Source organism: Marmota marmota, unplaced genomic scaffold (assembly GCF_001458135.2).
Source record: "Marmota marmota marmota unplaced genomic scaffold, marMar, whole genome shotgun sequence".
In the NCBI taxonomy this organism is placed as follows: Eukaryota; Metazoa; Chordata; class Mammalia; order Rodentia; family Sciuridae; genus Marmota; species Marmota marmota.
Window position 1 is genome coordinate 45734049 of NW_026000016.1, and position 14761 is coordinate 45748809.

At 52.0% G+C, this 14761-nt stretch overlaps 1 protein-coding gene across 8 annotated transcripts; it reads right to left on the reverse strand.

Moving 5' to 3' along the window:
• Nucleotides 1-2865: 2865 nt before the first annotated feature.
• Nucleotides 2866-14260, reverse strand: Ptpn7 (protein tyrosine phosphatase non-receptor type 7). Of its 8 annotated transcripts, XM_015483838.2 has the most exons (11): nucleotides 14104-14260; nucleotides 12913-13094; nucleotides 12237-12420; nucleotides 11888-11972; nucleotides 10432-10508; nucleotides 8942-9079; nucleotides 8472-8582; nucleotides 7627-7784; nucleotides 5415-5528; nucleotides 4421-4539; nucleotides 2866-3975 (listed from the first exon to the last, which is right to left on the reverse strand). In XM_015483838.2, exons 2-10 carry the CDS (start codon nucleotides 13035-13037, stop codon nucleotides 4446-4448), a joined length of 1086 nt encoding a protein of 361 aa, XP_015339324.1. In that variant the 5' UTR covers nucleotides 13038-13094; nucleotides 14104-14260; the 3' UTR covers nucleotides 2866-3975; nucleotides 4421-4445. The 8 variants fall into 8 exon arrangements, with proteins under 8 accessions (XP_015339324.1, XP_048665642.1, XP_015339326.1 ...); XM_048809685.1 differs by lacking the exon at nucleotides 4421-4539 and having other exon boundaries at nucleotides 11888-11969; XM_015483840.2 differs by having other exon boundaries at nucleotides 2866-4539; nucleotides 11888-11969.
• Nucleotides 14261-14761: the final 501 nt, after the last annotated feature.

Consider the following 14761-nt stretch of genomic DNA (forward strand, 5'->3'; position numbering starts at 1 on the left):
CTAAATCACGGTTCTTGGAAATCCCATCTTTGGGTCTAGGACCAGTTCCCTGGACAACCCTAGAGTCTGTCCCAAGGTTTCCTGGGCCCCACAAAACCCTAAAATATGTCTCAAGGTTTTCCTGGACTAGAGAGAGGGAACTTTCCCTGAACATCCCAGAAACTCTTGACCCTGGCAGCAGCATTTGGGATTCTTGGGTTCTGTTGCTGCCCTATGTCATAGCCTCCCATCTGGATTGATGCTCATCCAGAGGGGGCCTCCAGACCCAGAAACTGAACCCACCTGGGTACTTGTCGATCCCTGCCCAGGAGCATGGCTTTAATAATGCTCCACGAGGAGAGTTTCCTTGGGGACAGGAGGTGACTTGTTTCTCCTCTTGGTCTTACTCCAGAGACATCTCCCAGAACTAAATGCCTAGAAGCCCAGCCACTGAGGCCTGCAGAGCCAAGTAGGAGTGCAGGTGTGCTGCTGCTCTGGGATCCCAAGAGCCAAGTCAATGCCAAGTCTAACCAAGGAGTCTCTGACCCTGGAGTTAGAGCTTAGGCAGACAGGAGCCGAGAAGCATGTCAGAAAACATCATGCCCCAAACCTTAGCCACAAACTAGACGTTCTGCCCTGGCAGGAGATGCTGGGTAGAGGAAGGGGCAGAGGTCACCTGCAGAGCATGAATAGGGAAGGAAGCCAGTGCCCAATCATGACCTGAGTACCAGCCCCTCCAGCTTTCCATCTGTCCTGCTGCTTCAGACCAAGTGTAGTAGTAATAACTCCACCCCTGGGGGATGCTGAGACCTGTCAGGGAGACTCAGGTCCTGCATAGTTGGGTAACAACTAGGCAGGTGGCAGTGCTAGGCTGGGGGCCACTATCCTTTGCCTACCTATCTATTCAGCATTTTGTATCAATATTTGGCCACATCACGGTTCTTGGAAATCCCATCTNCCGGGCAGCGTCCTGCTCGCACCCGAGCGCGCGCTCCTCCCTCGCCCGCAGCCAGGGGCCGACGCCCGCGAGCGGTGGGCGGGGAAGCCGGGGCTGCGAGGGTAGGGGTTGACTGGCAGCGACGAGGCCGGGCGCTCGGGAGAGGAGGCGAATTTTATTTTCTCTCTCTTCTTGGTCCACTGAGCGCTTATTGCCACTCCTTCGTTCTTCAAGGGTGGTGGTCCTGATGCGGGTGAGGTGCCACTAAGCAACAGCGTCTCCAGTTTGAAGAAAGGGGTGCTGGTGTCGCCCACTTTCCAGGACACAGAGATGAGATCTCTAGGAAAGGGAGGCAATGGAGGCTTTTTGTTTCTTAATCCCTGCTTCTCAATATCCCTGGGTACTGAGTCCCCTCCTCTAAAATGTACCCAGGGGAGAGTAACAGCCACATTTGGGTCTTTTAATACTCCATCTTGTTTTGTTAACCACAACTTGCCCAGGCTACTTGTTCAGGAGGGCCTCTGGTCCAAAGTGAAATAGATGTTTGAACTTAATGCTGATTATTGCTAGTATCATGACGACAATGAAACAGACAAAAATCCTGGCAGGGGATCCCCAGTGAGGAACATCTGTGGCAAAGGGAAATATGTGCTGTTTTGGTAAAAAGTAAAGTTTTCTTCCAGAGCAGAACTGATAGTGGGTGGTGTAGGACCGCAGAGACGCCTCCACTCCTCTCTTGCAGGAACTAACCACCGGGCCTGCTCACCCAGCCAGCTGTACCTCACTAGTCCCCAGCTTCAGGGCAGTTCCCAGCTTCTGTTGGATGCTCCTTTAATTTGATTTCCAAGAATACTCCTATGGAGTCTACTCTCTCAATCAAAGGCAAATAAACTCTCAACATCAATCATATCCATCAAACCTACCCAAGAGTTAGATGACCCCAACTGACCAAATAGTTGCCAAAGTGGAGGAATCCCCACCTTAGACCAGTATAACATTCTGGTTTATTAAGCACTGTCTGTCTAGTCTGTACCTTTTATAAGTCTCCCTTTAGCTCCTAATGTACTTGATATGCTGAATGACTGAATATGTCTCCCCCAAATTAATATGTTGAAATCCTAATCTCCCAAGTGATGGTATTAGGAGGTGGGGCATGGGATTAAGTCATGAGGTGGAGCCCTACTAGATAGGATTAGTGTCCTTATAAAAGAGGAGAGAGAGAGAGAGGGAGGAGAGAGAGGAAAGAGAGAGAGAGAGAGAGAGAGAGAGAGAACAAACACGTGCAGTCTAGCCCAGAGCCTATGCCCCTTCCATCAGGCAAGGAAACAGAAGGCTCTGCTTATGAGCCAGAATGTGGGTCCTAACCAAAAACTGAATCTATAAGCACATTGATCTTGGACTTCCTATTATTCAGAACATTGAGAAACAAATTTCTTGAATTTGTGTTTGTGTTTGTGCTTGTGTGGTGCTGGGATTGACTATAAGGCCTTGTATGTGCTAGCAAGCAACCTACCACTGAGCTACATCCTCAGCCCCAGTTTCTTTCTTTCTTTTTAATTTTTTTTTTTAGTTGTAGTTGGACAAAATACCTTTATTTTATTTATTTCTTTTTATGCAGTGCTGAGGATCGAACCCAGCGCCACATACTAGGCAAGCACACAACCGCTGAGCCACAACCCCAGCCCCTCAGCCCCAGTTTCTGTTGTTTAAATAACCACCCAGTTTGAGCTATTTTGCTATAGCAGCCTGGTCAGGCTAAGATAGCATACCTAGGTCTCATTTCCTAAATTGATTTACAGTTGCACTTTGTTTCCTATCCTTGGAAGTGCTAGAAAAATGAACATCCCAGGGGTAAAGATTGCTGCAGCCTGTAACTGGTCTGTGGAGTAAACTGTATTGCTATAAAGAGCCCCAGAGGCTTGAGAAGATGGAAAGAAGGAATCAGTCAGTCATCCAACAAGTCTTTATTTTTTCCACTTGGTTACTTCTCCAGAGCTGGTACCCTCTGAGCTCTGGAGCAAGGTTACTCACAGTGCAGAAGGGTGCCCTTGGGTGCTATGCCATTGCTTTCCTCCAGACTGGGTCTGAGCTCAGGGCAGGATCAGGCACTTGAGAGCCCTCCACCTCGCTTGGGTGGCACAGATGGTGGTGCCTCTCACAGGGCTCTGGAAGGTGGAGGTATAGGTGAGCCCACTCCAGGCCTATGAAGAATGAAGGGACTTCTCCATAAGGCCAAGCAGAAGCATGAAGAAAATGAACCTCAACAGCAGCACTACATGTCCTTTAAAAGAGACATCATGAGAGGGGAGCCCAGCTGCTTTCTGGGACCAGCTCCTTGGGGTTTTCACGGAGAATGGTGTTTTACTACCATCATCCTCAGAGTCAAGAAAGGCTCAGGGTTTGGGTACCTTCCTGAGATTTTGTAGTTGAGCCCTGAGATAAATCTGGGTTGCCCTGGAAATCGTGTTGAGATGAATGGTGATTAGTTCTCTGGGGTAGATATGAGGGGTTGCAATTCAGTGTGAGCCCGTCTGTCTGTACGGGGTGGTTGGAACTCAGAATGTTCTGGAAACAGCCAAGCTCTCCAGATGTACTCTGCAAATGCAGGGCATGGAGGATATGGTGGGGGTGGGGGTTTTTGAATCAGATGGAGTTCTTTGTCTCCTCCTGTCTCCTCTTTCTTTGGTGCTTCCTGGGCACCCAGGGTATCTTCTGAGGTCATAGAGCAAAGCAGAGAGTGTTGGGGCTCCACAGAAAGTAGATGGGTAAGTGGCAGGCAGTTATGTAGGCAGGGGCAGCCTTCTTGGCCTCTGATTTGTCCCCACATATTCTCTCTTTCAGAGGTTTCAACTGACATGCCTGATCATCGCTGTAGCCTCCTCTCAGGATACATGCATGGAAACAGGAATCACCTGGGTCTTTGTTCACCTTCGAGTGGGTCATCCAGCACTCACTGATGCATAGGGTGGAGCAGGGAGCCTGCCAGGATGCTGAGAATCTGACTGAGGTCAGAACCAGACTTTTCCCAGCTCTTCATCTTGCCAGTGCTTAGGCAGGGCCTGGGTGGAGGATTATCTTGGAATCACCCTCTTGCCAGCCCCAGGAAAAGGAGAGACCACTGGAACAGCAGCTGGGAACTTCTCTGATTGCTTCCCTTATGACAGCAGAGCACTTTATGTCCATGACATAAATGAGAAGATTGAATGCTCACAAAGAGCATTTTCGGGAAGAACAACACACCTGGGCTTGTGTCTCAGTCTGTGCCAGCTCCTATCTTTAAGGTCAGAGATTTGAAGGCTCCTCTATTACCCATCTGGGGCCACTAGGGGAGGCAGAGGAGTGGCCAGTGGGGACACCTGAAGCCTGGCCTCTCATTCTTGCTGATTCAGCTTCCTGGAACCCTAAGTGCTCACTAATGGGGCATCCCTTCCCACTGTCATGCAGGGGGTACCCCAGATCCCACAGCCCACTTCCCCAAACCCAGGCCTGAAGGGCGGTTGGCACCTGGGCTGGTGGAGGGTGGCAGGGGTCAGGGGCTGGGTTCCTGGGGCAGCTGGGCTGCATATAGGGCCAAAGTGTGGTGCAGGAACTGGTATTGCTCCGCAGTCTGGATCATTCCTCCTCTGCAGGAAGAAACAGACCATGATCGAAGGAGGGACAAGGAGCCTGCTGAATGGCTGGGGTCAAACATCTCCCTGGTCTTACTGGGAAAGTCCTGTCTTTCTCCCTCCCCTGTGTTAATTTTACTACTTTCTATTCCTCCTTGAGGACCCTCAAGCTTCCCCTCAAGAGAGGGAGGCTGGGTACTAAGGGGGAAGTACCCTACATTGACACTTGGTCTTCTCTGATCCATTTAGCTCCTGAGCAAAACCAAACTTCTGATTTCCTCAGGGTGGGTCAGGAATATCCCTGAGCCACAAGTTTTCCTTTCTAATAATCCTAAAAGTAAAAATAGTAATTCTGTGCATTTGTATAGCAGTTCCCGCTTTCCAAAATACTTTCATATAAATTCATATAAATTTTCATATAAATTAACCTATTCCTTTCAATAGCACTCTGAGGATGAAGGAATGGACCCAGAGAAATTTAGAGACAGCTCAGTAAGATGCAAGTGGGAATTTGGACCCTGCTTCTCAATCTCTAAATCCAGTAAGCATCGGGACTTGCCCATGGCCACCTCATATCTAGAATCAACTGTATCTTTTTTTTTTTTTTTTTCAAGCTCTCCCAAATAGGCATTTGGAAGAGGCTGGGGAATGCACGAGAAATTGAAGGGTCCTGGGAAGTCCATAGGGTGGCATATTTAATTCCAGGCCCCAAGCTAAAATTCCAAATAGAGATTCATTCCTGGATGTTAGCTGCAAAATAAACAGCTCTTAAGCCAAAGGGATCCTTTCCTTTCTTGAAAGAGTGCTTGATGGTGATTGTCTAGTGGTGCTGATGCCCAAGGGCCCTGGCCACTCATTAGCATGACTAGTCCTGTTTATCATGCACCCACCTGTCTAGCCGCAGTTGGCACACAATGCCCAGAATGTCCACTTCCCCTCGGGCCTTCAGCTGTTGGCAGCCAATTCGGGTGGCTATGAAGCAGCCTGTCCGGCCAATCCCTGCACTGGATATAACCAGAGAGAAGACGGGGAGGTCACAGGAGGGAAGAAGCAAGGGAGTAAGGTGAACAGGAAACGTGGGAGCCGGGTCCCAAATCGATGGACAAAAATGGGACGTGCTGGGCGTGGTGGTGCATGACTGTATTCCCAGTGACTCTGGAGGCTGAGGCAGGAGGATTGCAAGTTCAAAGCCAGCCTCAGCAACTTAGCAAGGCCCTAAGCAACTCAGTGAGATCCTGTCTCTAAATAAAATATTAAAAAGGGCTGGGGATGTGGCTCAGTGGTTGAGTGCCCCTGGGTTCAATCCCTGGTACCAAACAACAACAACAACAAAATGACCTCAAGGTGCTGTATTTGTGGGGCAGGATTCTGAGGATGGAACGCTATACCCCAGCTTCCAGCACCTCTGGAGGAGTTTGCCTCTCTTTGCATTGGGGGAGATGAACCCGTCTCCTGCATGCTAAGCATGCGCTCTACCACTGAACCATGCCCCAGCCCTGAGCCTGCACTGCTCCTCAGCCTCACTCCAGGCCTAGTCCAGGTCACCTTCCGGTTCCTGTGGACATTGCAATGATCTCTTTTCTGCGTAACAATCTACAACAGTTTCCAACTGACGGTGCCCCACTGTGGGCTGGCTGCTCCCTCAGGCCCTCCTTATCTGAATATGACTTCCTCCCAGTTTATACTCAGCCTCCACGGCTACCTAGGCCTGCTCCCTCTACGCCTCCCTCCATTCCATCCACAGTCCTCTTCTCTCTGCTGTGCGCTATCTTGCCCTTTATTTCAAAACCCTTCTTGAACAACTCTTGCATGACCCCTGATAGAAACCACTAATGACACCCAGCACCTATATCCAGGGGTCACCTGTGGGTGAGCCCAGGAGGCCCCTCTAATTTATACTTTTTTGCCTGGATGTTGTTTTATTTCGGATGTCCACTCCCCAGTGGTCTCCTTGCTTTATCTGTCCCCTGTGTCACCCCCCACCCACTCCTACTTTCATTCTGTAGCCAAAGCATCCTTTTAAAATAGCAAATCTGAGCCAGGCTGGGTGGTGCATGCCTGGAACCTCAGCAAGTTTGGAAGACTGAGGCAGGAAGATCACAAATGTGAGGCCAGCCTGGGCAGCTTAGCAAGACCCTTAGAAGACCATGCCTCAAAAATAAAATAGAAAGGGCTGGTGATGTAGCTTGGTGGCAGAGCACTGGCCAGCATGTGGGAGGCGTTGGATTCAATCCCCAGTACCCAAACAAACAGAACCAAAAAGCCTCAAAGAAATAAAATGACAAATCCAAGGTCTTGGGTTCTATCCTTGGCACCTAAATAAATAAACAATAAAATAAACCCAAGTGTTTTAGTCAGCCCTCTAAGGCTGCTCTTCACGTGGCCTTCACTTGCCTTCTGGAATCATCTCCCATCATTATTCCCACACGTAATGGCCCACCCTCTCACCCTCCCACCCTGCAGCCAGTAATGGACCAAGTTTTAAATTTCTTCTCTCGGCCTTTGTGTGTGCTGTTCCGTCTGCTTGGAATGCTTCCCCTGTCCCTTCTCACTTGATCATTTCCCTTACAGGTCCTAGGGTAGCTTAGCTGTCCTTCCTCTTGGAAAACCTCTGGTTAAAGTCTGAGTTAGGCAACCTGACTCTACACTGCCCATCAGAGCTCTCACAGCATCGTGTTGTGTTTAGTTGTTTAATCTGCCATCATTCCCACCAGGCCCTAAAACTGTCAGGGAAGAATCCAAACTACTTCGGTTACTGTTACCTACTTAGAGTCTAACATTGTGCCTGACAATAAGAGGTTTTCGATAAATACATGTTGAATGATCCCCTAACAGCAGGGATTGTACATGTTTCCTTTTAATAGCCAACTAGGAGCTTCCCGATATTCTGACGCCTCTCTGCATTGTGCCCGGGTGTGCAGAGATGTCTGGGTTCTGCGGGAAGGAGGTAGTAAGAGCAGAACACTTGCTGAATGACACAGATTCCTGTCCAAGTAAGAACTAGGCCTGCCTGATGCTCTTCTGCTCCGACCCCCTTCCCAGACCCAGTGGGAGGGAGGGGAGCATGGGATCCAGGCCACGGTGGAAGCAGCGGTCCCCCACCTGCAGTGGACCACGATGGGCCCGGTGTTGGCAGCTGTCTCTGGGCTGTCCTCCACCTCAGCCACCAGGCGCAGCAGGGGCCCGGCTGATTCCGGCGTCTGGTGGTCAGGCCAGGCTGAGAAGAGGATGTGTTTAACTGACCGGCGTTCCTCCTGGTGCTGGGATAGAGACAAGGCGTAAGGACGGGGGCCGGGGGAGGGGCACTGCCCACCTTCTGTGGCATTAGAGGAGGGCAGGGGCTACAATAACCCTGTGGGGGAGTCGTCAGCTCAGAGCGGGCAGGGCTGACTCTTCCGGCTCATCATCCCGCCACGCTAAACCCAGTGAAGGAGCACCGTCCTGGGACAGGGAAAGACCCAAGTTCAAGGCTTGACTCTGCCTCTGACTAGCACATAACCCCGTTTTCTTTGCCTAAAAAGTGGGAACGGTGATATATTGGTTTACTTCCTGGGATGCTTGGAAAATAATGAATCAACAAAGAAATGTTTTGAAAAATGGAAAACACTATGCAATCATAGAAAACCTTTCTAAAGCACTTTCACGTGGACTGTTACACATCCCTTCCAACCTCCTCTCATTCCTTCAGCGCACTCTGGATCCTTCCTCTCCTTGCTGGACCACTCAGCAGGGGTAGAGTGGCTTCCTGTCCATTCCTATATGATTTGTTCCCTCTGTGCTATTAGACTAGGGGCTCCCTGAGGTCAGTGCCCAAGTCTCTCTTCTGTGGATCAAACGCCTCTTTTAGATGTGGGCTCAAGATTTGGATGAGCAAGCTTGGCTCCCAGCAAAGGTTGGGCCTGAGGCCCAGAGATGCTGGGGGTGGTCCAACTTCCCTGGGGTGGTACCTGGATGGTGAGCTGCCGCACAGTGTATTCTGGGCATTCTTTGGTATCCTGGATGCGTATCTGGAAGGGTCCATAGGTTTCCTCTTTTGTGGGCCAGTAGTGGACACATTTCTAGAAGGGAGGGAGCTAGGAGTCAGAAGGGGGGTGTCTATCAGCTGCAGCAGGGGTTGGGGAAGCTCTGAGGGGGCTGGTCTCACCCTGCATATCCCATCTCCTCTGGGGAGGTCAGCAACTGGGACTTGGCTCTCCTGAGTTTGACCCTGCAGGCCAAGTATTCGTCCCATCTCATATTTTGGCCAAGACCCCGCTACCTGGAGAATAGCTCAGACAAGAGCCAGGGTTGCCTGTCAGTGTTCTTAGCTCCCAGGGAGCCTGTGGTGCCAAGCTGCCTGCGTGGGGGTGTGTGAGTGTGTTGGGGCAGGATGTAGCCCTTTTGGGGGTTCACCAAGGACTGTGGCTCTGCCGCCTACCTCCTTGCCCTCTCGGAGCTGAGTGAGCATGACAATAAGGCACACTTCTTCTTGCCACACCATCTCCCAGAAGTCTGACACGGTGTTGGGCATGGGACCCTGGGTCGCGATATAAACCTTCTCCTGCCCATCGTAGCCCTGGGGAGGTGGGAGCACAGGGAGGCAGTGAGATCCGGGTGCCAGGGAAAGCCCAGGCTCTGCAGGTGCTGGATCAGGCTGAAGCCAGTGAACACACGCACGTGTACAAGCACACACACTCTCAGAAGCCACAGGGTGGAAAGGACAAGGTCTTTTTGTTGTTGTTTTTTAATTGAACCCAGGGCCTGGTACAGGCTAGACAAGTGCTCTACCACTGAGCCACATCCCCAGCCCAGGACATGGGTTCTGGAGTGAGGAACATGTGAGTTCAAATCCCTGTTCTGATGTTTCCTAGTTATGCTATTATAAGCAAGTTACCTAGCTTCTGTAAGTCCCAGCTTCCTATCTGTAAACTGGGCATACTGATATCTCTCTTGCAGGAATGTAGTGTGCATTAAAGTTAATACAATATACTAAGAGTCTGGCATATAATGGGTGCTATATAAAAGTTTGTTCCCTTCCTCCCTTGCTGCTTTCTTCTAGCACAAAATACCAAAATTGTTCATTGATTGTGAATTAATGTTTCACTTTTATATATCACTCTTATATATTTAGCAGTGAAATGTAGCACCCTCTCTCAGGCCTGTCTCTGTCACCTTCAGGATCCTCAGTTTCCTGTTCCTCAAGGTGATGGTGAAATCCAGCCCACTGTTCTGCTAGTTTTGCCTGACTAGTGGAAGACCTTGGGTCTGCACTGCTTTTCTGACAACAGCTATTCGGCCTGCAGCCTCAACTGCTGTCATACCCATGTTGGCCACTAGAGGGGGCTGCTTCTATTTCTACTTAGGGTGGACAGAGGTGAGAAGTTGGGGTAGAGAGCCCACCTTGCTTTTAGGTTCCTATTACTTGGACATTAATCCAACCATTTCCACAAAGGAGGGGATGTTTGGGAAAAGCACATGGGTGGGGGTTCTTCCGTATTTGCATTGGCCTCTCCCATGAATATCTGGGGGGAGCCTGGGCGGTTGGTGGGGGTGGGTGTTACTATTTGTGTTGGTCTCTCCCATGAAGATTTCAGGAGTCATTAGCCTTTAAGAAGCTAATGGCTAGGTTCAGCAATGTTCATTTTCCTGCCAGGTTTAGAGACTTGACATACACAGGGTGATAAGGTGGTTTAAGGAAATTTGGCATCTCTTCTTTTCAGAAAATTTTTAGCATGTTTTCTAGGTTGGTGACTTTGGGTCTGTTTAGTGTCCATCCAGCCTGGCAGGGCTGTGACAGCAATGAGTCAGAGCAGACAGGGACATCAACGCCCCTGACCTACCAGCCACAGCTGGGAGATACCATCTGACATCTTCAAACACAATCCCATCACACTACCGTTGCGCCGGTACTGCAGCCCGGCTACTCACTCGGATGTAGTTGGCATTGATGTAATCTCCATCCTCCTGGCTCTGCACCCGACCGAGACAGACACGGCTCTGAGGATCTAGGAAGTAAAAATCAGTGGCGGTCAGAGGTCAAAAGGTGACCAACTAATACAGACTCTAACTGACTCAGAGAAAAGACTTGTGACTGTCACAGTCCTTTATATATAGCAAGTAGCCCAATGCCCACTGGATTATTTTATATGTAGATAATAGGCAACCACAGAATAATTTTGAGTGGGAGATTGATATCAATTTCCAGCCATAACTTGGGAAGGCTAACTGAGTGGTACTGTGTGGGATAGACTAGAGAGGAAAGGGCACGGAGCTGCAAAGATCACACAGGAAGTTCTTGTAACGATCTACTCTTGAGATCAGTGAGGGTGCAGAACAGGAAAATACGAGTAAAATTGGAAAAAGAAGTGCTGTAGAGAAAGAGTGTCTTTTCAGTGATGGATATGGGGTCCAGAGGAGTGACTTGCCCAAGATCACTTGGTGGTTAAGTGGGACTCGGACTCAGATTTCATTCAGCTACTAGATCCTGTGGTTTCTCCTCTAGGGGATGGGAGTTCTCCAAATCAAATCCAAACGAGGATAAAGAAGCAGGCCTGTGAGGAAAGGAGAGGGGATACTCCCCTCCAGAGCCAGCCTGGCTATGAACAGAGGAGGCCCAGAGGCCAGGGAAATCTCAGGCAAGGGGACTGTCCCCTCTCTGGTGGCTGCAGGGCTGGTCAGAATTAGGAAAGGACTAAACTCACATCCTCTCCACTTGGCGGAGCACTCCCAGCCTCTGAACCCATCTCAGCTGGCAGAGGCGCAGGAGGAGGAAGGGAGTACCAGCAGGAGGTAACCCCAGTGTGGAGTCACTGCAGGGGGCAGCCTGATGGGGCTGCTCTCAGGGCGGGGGTGGGGGGGAGAGGCTCAGAGGTCTCTGCAGAGCAGGAGGTGCTAGCCCTGGCTTGTCAGCCCAGCGTCCCCCATCCCAACCTGCCCAGCCTCCATGTGTGTTTCTCAAAGCCCTCTATGTCTTGGGGTATCCTCCCAGAAACCTCTGCTGCTGTGAAGCCTCCCTACATGGGAGGAAGATGAGGAAGTTTTGGTACAGGGAGCTGTGTGACCTTGGGCAAGCTATGTAATCCTCTGTCCCTCGGTTTCCTCATTTGCAAAATGGGCATACTAATACCATCATGCCAGCTTCACAGGGACACTGGGAGAAATGAATGAACCAAAAGGGTGGAGGGCAGTACCTGGCCCACAGTAGGCATTTGCAAATTTTATCATCGCTGCTGCTGCGATTATTGCCCCTTCTTTCCCTCATCAGGGAAAGAATATTTCCAAGTTCTCTTGTCCTTCCTTCACCCAGGCTGTGCATCTTGCCTTCTGAAGCTTGCCAGTCCTGGGCAGAGTGCCTACCTCCCTCCATCCCCACTGCCGCTCTTACTTGGCAAGATGGTCTTGTACCGGTCCTTGGAGGCATGACCAGGGATATCCAGGTCTTCAGGGTTGACGAAGTTTGAGGGGATCTTCTGGCAGGGGAAGAAATGAGTGAACAGCTGCTCCCTTTCCCAGCATGCTTTTCTCCCCTTCCTCCCTTTCTTACTAGTGCTGGACCCTGGCCATCCCTTCTTAGCAGGCTAGGGTGGAAAGTAAAAGAGGAGACATGGGGGCAACCTCCTTTCCTGAGCCCCCAGGGTGCAAAGAGTGCCCAGGGTGTCCATGACGGACTGAGGCTAGCTGAGCACCTCTAATACAGAGGACAGACTGATGCAGAAGGGACCCCAAGTTCTTACCAAGAATTCCTCCTCCAGTTGCTTGGGGCTGGGTGGCTGGTGCTGCAGGGCCCAGCAGGTCAGGGGGTGTCCAGCTGTGCGCAGAAAGTGTAGGGTGACCTCCCGGGGTGTGTTCACGGAGCAGATGGGCTCCACGGTGCCCAGGGAGCGCACATCCAGCATCAGAGCCACATTGGAGCCCCGCCTAACGAGCACCCAATAAAAACCGTTTATGTTACAGTTATTATTGTATAGGGTACATTTGAGGAGGCGGCTCCTCGTCAGTGCTCCAGAGGCCTAGTGCATTCGAGGGTTCAGGGCCCTGCTGCATGCTTTTGTCCCTTTGTCAGCCAGATAAGGGAACACGGAAACAACTGCTCTTCCCCGCTGCCACCTCTTCTCCTTCTCAACCTGGCCCGCAGGCTCACACCTACACGCAACCTCTCCCCAGGGACAGCCAGCCAAACCTAGGATTCAAGGTGCAGGCTCAGGGTTGACATGAAACTCTGTGCCCCAGAAACACAAAGAACATGCAAAGGATATGCAAATTAGTATGATCGGGTTTTCTTTCCAGATTGGAGTCCAAAGTAGAGGGTCTCTGGACTCAGCTATCAGAACTGGAGGGGCAGATGGAGGGAGGGGAGAAGCGAGCCGGGGCCCAGGGCTGGGAAGACCCTCTCCACAGGGAAGATCTCACCTCTCCTGTAGCCGCACATGCTTCTTGGCTGGTGCTTTGGCAGGTGGAGGTTGGGTCATCTTGGCTGCCCCTAAAGATGAGGTCGGCCACAGTGCTCTGGAGCGCCCCCCACAGGCCTGGACCATGCTGGGGTGGGGCACTGGCCCAAGGGAGGCTCACTCGGCCATGGCCATGACGTCTGCCTGGAAGACAAGGCCCTGCAGCTGCTGGCCTCAGCCTGTCTGGCCAGAAGGAGGCTCCCAAACCCTGTTCCTCAAGAGGTGGCCTCATTTTCAGCCCAAGGACAGGATCTCTTTGGTGGGATCCAGGGCACAGGCCACAGTCTGACTGAGGTTGGAATAAGGAAAAGATAAAGGGTGGAGTCCTGGATGAAGATAGGAAAGAATCCAGAGGGAGAAGAAGGAGGGAGACCAAAGCGCACAGGGCTCTAAGCTGGGGTCCCGGTGAGAGGAGGCCAGGGAGAAAGGTCAATGGTGGGAACCACACAGAAGGAAGGGACAAAGCTCTCAGAAGCCACCCCTGACTCTAACCAGTGGGACTGCTCCTGAATGAGAAAGCGCACGCCTCTGGCAGTGTTGGAGGCCGTTGGAGACCCAGACCCACCGGGCTGCTGGCCCCTCACATGGTCCTCTCCGAACCGCTGGTAGGTCCACTCCCAAGATAATTTCTGGCTTCTGGGGTCCCCGTCCTGGGAGGTTAGCCTGGGGGTGTTTCCTTCCTCCTCCTGCCCTTCCCCCATCTCCCGCCTCTGTAACCGTCACAGGAAATGGCCTCACCAAGCCCTTGAGCGACAGTGCATGGTGAGGCGACAGCTAGGGGCATGAGTGGGGGCATGGAGGTGATGAAGCCACCTCTTCTAGGGGCAGTCCCCATCTCTCAGAGCCAGGGTCTCAGGTGCTGAGACAGCAGGGTCTAAGTTGCTAAGCCCACAGGGATGGAGGTGAGGGGACAGCGTGGGCCCTTGCAGGTGCGGGTGGTAGAGAGGGCTTCTCCTGCAGCAGGAGGGCTCTTTCACTCAGTTCTCTGCGCTCCCTGTGGCTTCCCTGCCCTCCTGGCTTCAGGGACATCAGGTGCATGGACACCCACTCCCCAGCTGGCACCAAGGGCCCACTCGCCCTCCCACACACCCCCTTCCCCGGGCTGTCCCCACCCTGGGGCACAGCACTCCTGCTCCCTGCTTCAGGTACTTACTGAAGCAGCTGTGTTCCCCAGGCTGCCTCTTGCCAGCTGTCTATCTGTCTGTCGGTCTGTCTTTGAGGACTGAGAAGGATTCAGGAAGCCAGTTTCCTCCCTCGGCCCCTCCTCGCTTCCACCCACGCACACCCCGGCTTGCTCGTGCCGCCCTCCCGCGCCTGTGCAGCTGCCACCAGGGGTCGGTGCCTCCTGCCTGTGCCCCTAGAGGCTTCGTGCGATGTCTTGGCACCTTTGCCAGGGGCCAAGGTCCTGTTTCTGGGAACAGGTGAGGGGCTGGGCCTTCCTTGAGCACCAGGTTCCTCTGACTTCTAAACCCTCTTCCCTCCTGCCACACTGCTCCTGTGGGTCCTTGTCACGTCCCATTTCTGTCTGCTTTCTGGGCAGAACTCAGCTGGCCCCTTGCTCCATGCCATCTCACAAAGAACCCCAGGTGGCTCCTCGTCCACCTGACCATGCCAGAGGCTTATTTCCACTCCTGTGCCTCTGCCCAGGGGCCCTCTCCCTGGAAGCCCTTGCTGTTTCATGCCTTGGAACCTCATGGCCAAGAACAGGCTGCAGCTTCCTAGAGCAGATGTGGTGCAGACCTGGGGTGGGGAGCAGGGGGCAGGAGTCCTTGCTGCATGTGGGAAAGGAGGGCCCCTGGCTGGGCCAGAAG

Bases quoted from the DNA above. Each gene is read 5' to 3' on its own strand.
- Ptpn7 (XM_048809682.1), bottom strand. From the start codon at position 13,037: ATGGTCCAGGCCTGTGGGGGGCGCTCCAGAGCACTGTGGCCGACCTCA. The intron at 8,583-8,941 runs GTAGGCGGCAGA...CCTCCCTTCTAG, and splicing joins AGCTCCGAGAGGGCAAGGAG to AAATGTGTCCACTACTGGCC. The intron at 3,976-5,414 runs GTGGGTGCATGA...TCCTCCACCCAG, and splicing joins TGCCAACTGCGGCTAGACAG to GCCCTGCCTAAGCACTGGCA.